This window comes from Triticum dicoccoides, chromosome 6A (assembly GCF_002162155.2).
Source record: "Triticum dicoccoides isolate Atlit2015 ecotype Zavitan chromosome 6A, WEW_v2.0, whole genome shotgun sequence".
NCBI classification, from domain to species: Eukaryota; Viridiplantae; Streptophyta; class Magnoliopsida; order Poales; family Poaceae; genus Triticum; species Triticum dicoccoides.
Genome location: NC_041390.1, coordinates 29,718,393 through 29,728,751, shown reverse-complemented (window position 1 = coordinate 29,728,751; position 10,359 = coordinate 29,718,393). Strand labels below are relative to the sequence as shown.

Genomic DNA, 10,359 nt, shown 5'->3' with positions numbered 1-10,359 from the left:
CTGTGCTTCGCACACAGGTGGCTAGTGGGTGTCTGTTTCTCCAACTTTAGTTGAATCGGTTTCAATGAACAGGGATCTTTCTGAAGATCAAAAAGCAATCACTAAACTATGTTGTGGTTTTTGATGCTTAGGTAAGAACGGTTCTTGCTCAGCCCGTAGCAGCCACGTAAAACTTGCAACAACAAAGTAGAGGACGTCTAACTTGTTTTTGCAGGGCATGTTGTGATGTGATATGGTCAAGACATGATGAGATATAAATTGTTGTATGAGATGATCATGTTTTGCTAAAGTTACCAGCAATAGGCAGGAGCCTTATGGTTTTCTCTTTATTGCATAAGATGCCAGCGCCATATAATTGCTTTACTTTATCGCTATGCGATAGCAATAGTTGCAAAAGCAATAATTGGCGAGACGACCATGTGACGACACGTTGATAAAGATCAAGATGATGGAGATCATAGTGTCATGCCGGTGATGATGGAGATCATGACGGTACTTTGGAGATGGAGATCAAAGGCACAAGATGATGATGGCCATATCATGTCACATATTTTAATTGCATGGGATGTTTATATTTTATGTATCTTATTTTGCTCAGTACGACGATAACTTTATAAGATGATCCCTTAATAAAATTTCAAGGTATAAGTGTTCTCCCTAAGTATGCACCATTGCGACAGTTCTTCGGGCCGAGACACCACGCGATGATCAGGCATGATAAGCTCTACGTTCACATACAACGGGTGCAAGCCAGTTTTGCATATGCAGATATGGCATCAGAACACTGAGACCGAAAGGTCGAACGTGAATCGTATAGTAGATATGACCAACATAGAGATGTTCACCATTGAAAACTACTCCATCTCACGTGATGATCAGACATGGTTTAGTTGATATGGATCACGTGATCACTTAGATGGTTAGAGAGATGTCTATCTAAGTGGGTATTCTTAAGTAATATGATTAATTGAACTTTATTTATCATGAACTTAGTCCTGATAGTTTTTGCATATCTATGTTGTATACACTACAAGAAATACGGTCAATTATGACTCCCCATTTTGGTCGTTATTTCGTCATTGCTTTCGTTTATTGACCTTTTTTGACCAAATTTGGAAGGTCAACAGTGGGACGTCAAGAACAAGCAAAAGTGACCTTTTTTGGAATTTTTGTCATGGCCGCCCTTGACTAAAATTTTGGTCGCTAAATCTTTGACCAAAATTATGGTCATTACTAATGAGCCTAGGCCACGTAGGATCTGATGTGGCTGAACCAACGTGGCACTGACGTGGCAAAAATGATGACGTGGATGGGATGTAGAATCAATCCAAATCAGTTGTTTTAATGGGCTGAGCCCAATAATTTAGCCCATTTTTACATTTACTTTTGGGCCACAGCCTATTAATGTTAGTTCTTGGGCTCAAGCAATGTGCAGTCCGCTTATTCAATCTACCATTAATTGGGCCAGCCCTTTTCTCTACCCAAAAAAATATATTGAATCTTTTTTCTATCAAAAAAACTACATTGGGCATTGAGACGAGCCAGCCCACTCATACAATTTAGTATTTTCGGTCCAGCCAATAACCAACAGTAGCTCAAAAAAATTCATTGCACAGTTTGGCAGTCAACCAATACGGGAGAATAAAAAGATAATAATAATACAATTCTCCAAGATTTCATTAACTTAGGCCCAACAGTATCATTACACCACAAGTTCATAAGATGCACCAACCAAAATAACATAGCCAGTAGCTTAGTATCAGTACACCATGTTCATAAGATGCACCAACCAAAACACAACCTCATCAAACCACAACCAATCTCTGGTCTATATTGTGGTTCACATGTCCAGTCAAAGAAACTCATCAACCCCAGGTCCCAACAACTCAACATCAAAAGTCCCAAAGCCAACATCAACCACGTCGTACTAAACTATTTTACCTTCGAACAGATCCATGAGACGCACAAATCTAGCATCACTTGCTGCAGCCCTAGCATCGGTGGCCTCAACTCTTTGCAGTAACAACTGATACTCTGCGGTGCATGCAGCTTCAATCTCCTCTGATTTCTTCTTGACCTCAACAAGCTCCTCTCGCATCAACTCAGCGGCTCGCCTCTCCTTCTCAAGCCTGTACTCTAGTTCTTGTACATGAGCATCCAAAGCAGCTGCAGATCTGTTGAACTTCTTCTTGGAGCTCGACTCAAAGCCAACATTTTGAAGGAATGTGCTGGAGGGACATTCTTTAGTGAGAATGTCAGCAACAACAACAGCAACATTCTTTGGTTCTCCACCTTCTGGTACCCCTTGTTCCATAGCTTTTTCCATGTTAGCCTGACATTTAAAGAAAAATGTACACACATGTCATTGCAGTTGGTTCTGAATAACTAGGAAACTTTATAAGCAAACTACTCAAGAATGTTGACTAAGTAATAATCCAGTCTCCATGCTACTAATTAACTAGTTATTTGAAAACTTTGAAGCAGGCAAGCAGAATTAATCATCCTTGGGAATCACGTTTTTGCAAGTTATTTATTAAACAGGTAAGCATACACAACAAACCATTGTTGAAATTTAAATTAGGCAACTATGTGCACCTCTGTTTAGCTTAAATGGGAACATGGAGGAGAGAAGAATGTAGTACGTTTCAGGAGCCCATATGTTGTTTCTTTAGTACAGTATACAGTATCAGAGAAATCCACTTCCACATGTCCTAAACATTTCATTCAGATCGTATATGAAATGACAGAGTTTCTCCACTCCAAAAGATGGGAAGATAGATGCTTCAGACAATCACTAGACAAATAATCAAAGAGCATACAACGCTCTCTCTTAATTAACAGTGTTCAACGACAAGCAATACCTGCTGGACTGCATCAAGAACTAAAATTGCCTGAATATTGTCGCATTTCCAGTACCAAAATGAATATGCAATGCAATGAAACAGAGGACTGGGACAAACAAACTATAACAAAACATGAATCATATATGGTACTACTTTGAAAAAACCATCTCTATCAAATCCGTCAAGCAAAGTCATATAATGTAATCAAGTGTAACAAGGATGAGGTAAAGAAGCCTCATCAACACGAAAAAGAATACTAGAAACTTACTATCGCCTTCTTAACTAGCTCAGAGAAACCAGTCTTCTTGCCATTGTGGCACTCCTTGAATAGATCAAACGCAGTGAACTCTTCACCCTTACGAGCCTCTTTCTGAAATTGTTCACGACACAATGGAACAATAAGAAACAATTGAAAGAATCACTATAGTAGCAAATGATAACATGAGAGATCCTTACCAAAGCATGCGCACGGGAAATGTACGGGCGAGAACCAGTTTTCTGATGGAACTTAACTTTGGAACGGTTCTCCTTGTTCGACTAACAGGTTTCCTACCATGGAAAAAGAAACATGAGAATTAATGGGGCAACCATAAAGGATCCTACAGATTGCAATCCAAGTTGCAGTTCAAAAGTGTATGCAGCCATAATAGCATGCAAACAATGTTATCATCATCTCTCCATGCAGCACAACTGATGTTTAGTAAAGAAAGGTAGAGATAAAGACAACATATCTATCTTCAAACATCATGTGTTTTTCTGAGTCTGTTCAATGACCAAGTATGATGACAATCAACGCATTATTATACCAGCTAAATAGCTACCGTATGAACATGGCAAGATAAAACAAGCACAATGGTAAACATAGACACAATGAACTCCTTCACATAGAACTACAGTATGAATACCTTGTGCCTTGGGGTAGACCACATCTTGACCAGCCTTTGCCACTCCGCATCTGTCACATTCTTATCAGGAGATTTGACACTCACTAGATTGGCCGGTACATTGTCAAAATGCTTCTTCTTGAGATGGTGGCGCCTATTCTTCTGCAATCGATCCTTCAGGTCTGGCCATGTTCCTCACATAACGCTTACAAGTAAGTAGCCTTCTCTCAATTGGATACATCCATCCGTACTGCACCGGGCCTCTAAGAATTGCCTCATCCGGTAAATGAACGGCTAGATGCACCATGACATCAAAGAAAGCTGGAGGAAAAATTTTCTCGAGTTTGCAAAGAATAACTAGGATTTCTTCCTTAAGTCTTTCTAAAACATCTAGCTTTAAAGTTTTGCAACACAGCTCTCTAATTTTTTTTCCCAAATCAGCGACAGCTTCATATATCTCCTTATCCATGATTCCACGAATACCAACTTGTATAAGTCTTTGGAGGAGGATATAGCAATCATGTGTTTTCAGTGATTGAAGCTTGCATTCATCGGGACTAACACATTTTGCTAAGTTAGCAGCATACCCATCTGGAAATCTAACTTGTCTTATAAATTCACAGAATGCAAGCTTCTGTTCTTTTGTCATTGTGTACCATGCTTCTGGAAAACCAACTAGATTTCCATCCTCATCACGGTCGAGGTGTAAATCTGGTCTTATGCCAATGTCTTTCGAATCAAGCCTAGCATTAGTCGTATCCTTTATCTTACCATCAATGTTTAGAAATGTCCCAAGCAGGTTGTCACATATGTTTTTCTCGATGTGCATTACATCAAGATTATGCCTCAGTTTCAAATCTATCTAGTATGGCAGGTCCCACAAACAAACCCTCCGTTTCCAGCATTGACCAGCATCTTTACACTTCCTTTTCTTGTTTTGAGGATGGTTTCCTGGTCTTACATCTTTGACATTCTCCAATTGCAGCAGCAACTCTTCTGTACTGAATTCCTCTGGCTTGTCACGGTTTTCACTCTTACCATTGAAATCTTTGCTTCTTCGCCAGCGGTGCGCTCGAGGAAGAAAACGACGATGTCCAATATAACATATCTTGTTCCTTATCCTCTGTGAGCAGGGATCTTTGTCATAGTGCAGACACGCATAGTAGCCACTCATGACTCTTCCTGACAGAGTGCTCAATCCTGGATAATCATGGATGCACCATAGGACTGCTGCACGTAGATTAATTTTTTTTCACTTAAGGCATCATAGGTACTTACACCCTTCCAAAGCTCAAGCAACTCTTCGACCGGAGGCTCCAAGAACAAATCAAAATCCTTCCCTGGAGAATTTGGACTGGGTATAAGTAAGGCCATTATGAGGTTGCACTGATCCATACATGCCCATGGTGGCAGGTTATAAGGCATCACAAATACAGGCCACATGCTATAGGAAGCACTCATTATTCCAAACGGATTAAACCCATCTGACCAATGCCAATTCTCTGGTTCCGTGCATCTTCAGCAAAATCTCTATGTTTTTTATCAAAGTCTTTCCATGCTTCATTGTCAACTGGATGACTTATTTCATTTTCCACGGGTTTCTTTTTCAGCTTGTGCCATTGTACCTCTTCTGATGACTTCTTCGAACAATACATCCGCTGAAACCTCGGGATCAATGGGAAATGTCTCAATACTTTCATCGGAATCTGTTTTTTCCCATCTGAGTCCTTCCATCTCGATGCACCACATACCGGACATTCGTCATGGTTGGCATATTGTTTTCTGAAAAGGACACAATTATTTGGGCACACATGGATTGAATCATAGCCTAGCCCCAATGCACGGATAAATTTCAGTGCTTCATCATAAGATTGAGGAATAGAGCACTTCGGGAATGACTTGGCCAACAACGCGAGTATTGCATTAAATGCAACATTGGAGATCCGATAGAAAGACTTGATGTGGATTAACTTCACGACAAATGAAAATCTTGAAGTTTCAGACCCTTCGTAAAGTGAGCACTTTGCCTCTTCTATCACTTTTGCAAACTTTGACTGCTGTCTACCCGTGTCCTCCGATCCATACAGATCCTGTATCATGTCATGAATTCTATCATCTTCATATAGATCCTCCTCCTCCAAACGAACATCCTTTTCAGCAACATCTACCACAATATCAGTAGCTCCATCCACATGTTGTGCATCTCCATCAGCTTCAACATTTAATGGTTCTCCATGATGAATCCACCTATCATATGTGCTAAACATCCCATAAATAAGAATATGATCCTCCACTTTCCCTTGAGGTCCGTGTTTACGATTGAGACATTTGCGGCACGGGCAAAGAATTTGAGCATCCTCGGCATAGGTTTCACGAACGAAATTCATGAACTCTTTCACTCCATTGATGTATTCTTCGGAAAATTTCCTAGCTTTTATCCAACTTCTGTCCATCTGCCAATGAACAAAAAAGGCTACAATTTAGCAATTGAATTGCACAGACCCAAAGTACCTAGCACAAACAAGCAAGGGAAACTACAGCTACCTACAGCAAGGGAAACTACAGCTACATACAGCAAGAAAACTACAGAAACCACATTGTTCTACAGAAGTAAGTTAACTACAGAAAGCACATTGTCCTACAGAAGTACTCCCTCCGTTCTAAATTACTTGTCTTGGATTTGTCTAGATACGGATGTACCTAGACTTATTTTAGTGCTAGATACATCCGTATCTAGACAAATTTAAGACAAATAATTCGGAACAAAGGGAGTATGGGAAAGAACAAGAACAGGTAGATGCAGTTGTTCTGCTTATGCATGGCAGGTAAGCATATTGCAGACTTGAGATGATTTATTAAGTACGACACATGTAAAGGATCTACAGAAACCACATTGCTCTAGCCAGGAGTATTTTTCCCCATAGCAATGATCTGACCAGAGAATTAAAGGAGCTACAAATCCACACAAGTACGCTTGTGTGCTGAGTGGTTTGCTTAAACAGCAGCTTTAGAGCACTAACCTTTCACTGCAGAACTTAGAACAGCAGATGACGCCGTCCGTTTCCCGCTCTGTACCCCGCAGATGATGCCCTCTGCCGCCGGCCGCTGCCCGCCGCCTGATCGGTGCAGGTGATGGACGGCCACGGCGCCACACTCTCCCCGCGCGGCGCAGGTGATGGTTGGCCGCGGCGCCGCCCGCTGCCCGCCCGGCGCAGGTGATGGCCGGCCGCGGCGCCGCCCGCTGCCCGCCCGGCGCAGGTGATGGTCGGCCGCAGCGCCGCCCGCCCGGCGCAGGTGATGGTCAGCGCCGCCCATATGTGGACACGATTGGGGATTTTCGTTGCTATGTCACGGACTTGACCTAGTTTTTTTTTGTCGCTGAGAAAAACGGAGCTGGCCCAAGTGATTCCTGCGATTTTACCGTCCAGTTTTGGCCCAAAGGCGGCCCACTTATCACATATACGTCTGGTTAAAACTATCACAACGGCAAGGTAAACACGCGCAGGATGAATAGCAAACTGGTATAAGTGGCACTTTGACAAGTGAAATGTATACGGTTCGCGTCTTGCACAAACCTATTTTTTCACCTTAATTTAACTAGTAAAGCGTGCACGTGCAACGCACGTCTTCATAAGTGCATATGTGAGTACAAATAAGAATGTGTAATAATACGAAAACAGTGGTTTGTCTATTAGTTTGTTTTACCATCAAAATGACAAGGATATATATGTAACAAAAAAATAAAAGAGTTAATGAGTTTGAATTCATGAACATGCTTATTTTGATTTTACATTATTCTACATTTTCATTATTTATTTTGTTTTGAAAAAGAAATGACATATGACAAATATAGTGAGATTTAGGCTAGTACAACTCAGAAAAGATACAACTCATAAATGAAAAAAAGTTCGCATGTACCACGTTGGCCTAGCCAGGCCGATAACACCCACTGACCCACACCCATCTCTCATGTTCTTTCTTTACCAGATCCCTTTTCCTATGGCTCTCACCCTCTCTCATATCGGTGCCCATATCTTCCACGCTTAAATCCGATTGCCGCCTGACGCAATACTCATCGCCTCCTCCTCCATTACCACCTGCGCCACCCTCCAGTGCAATGCCTTCCTTTCTAGGCAGTACGCTATGGCCAAACTCTATCTCGCCGGTCTCCAATTCTCGGCTCGAAGTTGTTGCTCACCCTTCAGTCATTTAGCATAGGCCCTATGTTTCCATGCAGCTAATTTAGGTACAGCACATTCTACGCTTAATGTTTCTATTATTTTGCCCGGCTTTGATATTTTGACCAACTTTGTTTCCTCACCAGCAGCTACATTTGAAAATCCACGCATCAAGGAGCAAACAATCCACCACCGTCAGAAAAAAAAAACGAAGGAAAATATTATCTGTTGTGATCGTCCTTGGTGGCACTAATGCCGATAAATTGAATGACACCCAGGGAGTGCATTGCCTCCCGGCGGTGTCACCCGTCGTCGCGGTCATCACCAGCGTTGCTCCTGCCTCCCGGCTCCCCAGAAATACAATCGGATCTATTGACACACCAAAAACAATAGAAAGATCAACCAGTTACATTCGCTAAGCACAAAGGAAAGAAAGGGAACATGATTAATAATTATGCCAATTGTTCTTACAAATTCCAAGAAGGTAGCATGCTTCGAGGTTGCTCATGTCCATGCATAATCTGACAAGTTTTGGCCCGGATGGCGATGCACAACAGTGATGGCCTCCAGAACGACCCTACTTCGCCCAACTTCCTGAATTTCTTGCACCTGCACGCACATCCAAACAACTCCACATGAGAACTCCGTCCCAATGGCGAGCCAGAGGTAGCATGAGAATGATGATGACATGATGATAGACACCGAGCAGGGTGAGCAAGCGAGCATCAGAGGATGAGCAACCTGTCACCAAGCTCGTAGATCTTGAAGAGGTAACGCACGTGCGCCAAGAATAAGACCGGCCCCGGCAGCTGCCATCACCTAAGCAGCTGTCAGCGGCCCGATGTACTCCCCAGAGCCCAGGGTGGTGTCAGCTGGAGGCGGTGTTGATGGTTCAAGATACCCGTTAGTTGCACTTGAGAAGTCTCCAGGGACAAACTGCATCAAATAGTTTATTATCTATGTGAAATAAACTATATTCATAATAGCAATTTTGAGCTGATACAAGTCAGGTGTGTGACCTAGAATGACTTCCCTAATCTCTTCCCCACTGTAATGACTTTCTAAATTCAAGGATCCTTATTAAGTATCTAATCTTTGGATCTACATCAAGTGTAGTAAATTTTAGCCAGATTCTTTAAATAGATGCATCACATTACACAAGTTGGGCACACACATATATATAATAAACAATCTCAGTACAGGTTAACACATACATGAGCAGCAAATAAATTGAGAAAATAACTGAACACTGGATGAGAAATTTTAATTTGCTAAATAGATTTTGTTGGACCGAAGATGATCCATATATTAATTTAAGCATCTAGTAAATGCACACAGGAAAGGGGATAATCTGAAACTAACAATAAAAATTTAGTACATGCAAACTGTACTTCCTTCGTCTAGGGAAAACAGTTCAAACAGCACATTCGGCTGTCAACGAAGAAGTACGTAATAGATAAATATTTCTCTACCACAGCAGTGAAATATTGATAAGGAAACCATAGTAAAAATAGAGTAACACCAAACCATCAGTGAATTTTAACCAAAAAAATCAAGCCCGGTTCAAACTGTTAATGTAATCCTTGTTGCAATCTAGACACTATATAGACCATGCTCGTGTGTAGTAGCATGCGGAGTTGACAGTAGGCTGTTGTGTGTGTCCCTGCACTGTAGCGACGTATGTGTGTGCTGAGGATGTCTGAGCATGGCTACAGGCCGTACATGTGTGTGTTTGTGTAACTGCACACAAAAGAGAGGGAGCCGGCTATGTTGCTGGCCAGAGCAAAGAGAGAAAGGCATTCGTTGCCTGAAGAGAAAACTGAAACTGTGTCTCATCGCTAGTTTTTCTCTGGCTTTGCATTTCGTCGAACACCTCCTGAGCGTAGTGAGATCCACCAAAACAGAGCGTGAACTGGAGTTCCTGCCAACACAAACCAAAGGCATGTCAAAACCTGCATATAGATATAGTAGCATCGAGAGACACAAGAGGGGAAGCAAGAAGGATTGGTAGGGAGAGAGAAGAAGAAAACGATCTGGAGAATCTCATCTACGTACGTTTCAGTCCCCAGCAGCCGGAGTGATGTGCGGCGAGGTCGGCGAAGGAGGCACGACCGGCGAGGATCTGGTCGCGGGGCTCACTGATCAGGAGCGCGGCGACATCGGTGCGTGTGGTGGCGGAGAAGACCCGGCCCTCGGTCTCCTTCCAGGAAGCCTCGCGCCGCTCCTCCTCGTGCTTGATCCAGATGTAGGACGCCCGCCCCATCTCCTTCGCCGTCGCCGCAGACGCCATCTCTCCATTCTTCCGCCGCTTGCCGCTCCGGTTGCTTCGGGAGGTTGGTTCCTCGCGACGGGGTACAGAGGAGAGGAGGAGCGGCGGGCGGCGGCGATGGGAACAGGGAGGAGTTCTGTGGCGGCTGGGGGAGGGGTGGAGTCGGAGACGTGATGTTTTTTTTT

General features: G+C 42.8%; 1 protein-coding gene and 1 long non-coding RNA gene across 3 annotated transcripts; both read right to left on the bottom strand.

Moving 5' to 3' along the window:
* Positions 1-2,217: 2,217 nt before the first annotated feature.
* LOC119315042 lies at positions 2,218-6,866 on the bottom strand. The gene is made up of 5 exons (XM_037589706.1): positions 6,748-6,866; positions 3,749-6,180; positions 3,300-3,392; positions 3,112-3,213; positions 2,218-2,332 (listed from the first exon to the last, which is right to left on the bottom strand). The coding sequence occupies exon 2, from the start codon at positions 6,178-6,180 to the stop codon at positions 5,188-5,190; it is 993 nt and encodes a 330-aa protein (XP_037445603.1). The 5' UTR covers positions 6,748-6,866; the 3' UTR covers positions 2,218-2,332; positions 3,112-3,213; positions 3,300-3,392; positions 3,749-5,187.
* A 732-nt stretch (positions 6,867-7,598) lies between these two features.
* Positions 7,599-10,350, bottom strand: LOC119314250. 2 transcript variants are annotated; one of them, XR_005152246.1, is made up of 5 exons: positions 9,961-10,350; positions 9,628-9,826; positions 8,647-8,841; positions 8,377-8,514; positions 7,599-8,274 (listed from the first exon to the last, which is right to left on the bottom strand). It is a non-coding gene; the product is annotated as an uncharacterized LOC119314250 (long non-coding RNA). The 2 variants fall into 2 exon arrangements; XR_005152245.1 differs by having other exon boundaries at positions 8,647-9,826.
* Between the last annotated feature and the right edge of the window lie 9 nt (positions 10,351-10,359).

Coding starts and splice junctions, on each gene's coding strand:
- LOC119315042 (XM_037589706.1), bottom strand. CDS start 6,180: ATGGACAGAAGTTGGATAAAAGCTAGGAAATTTTCCGAAGAATACATC.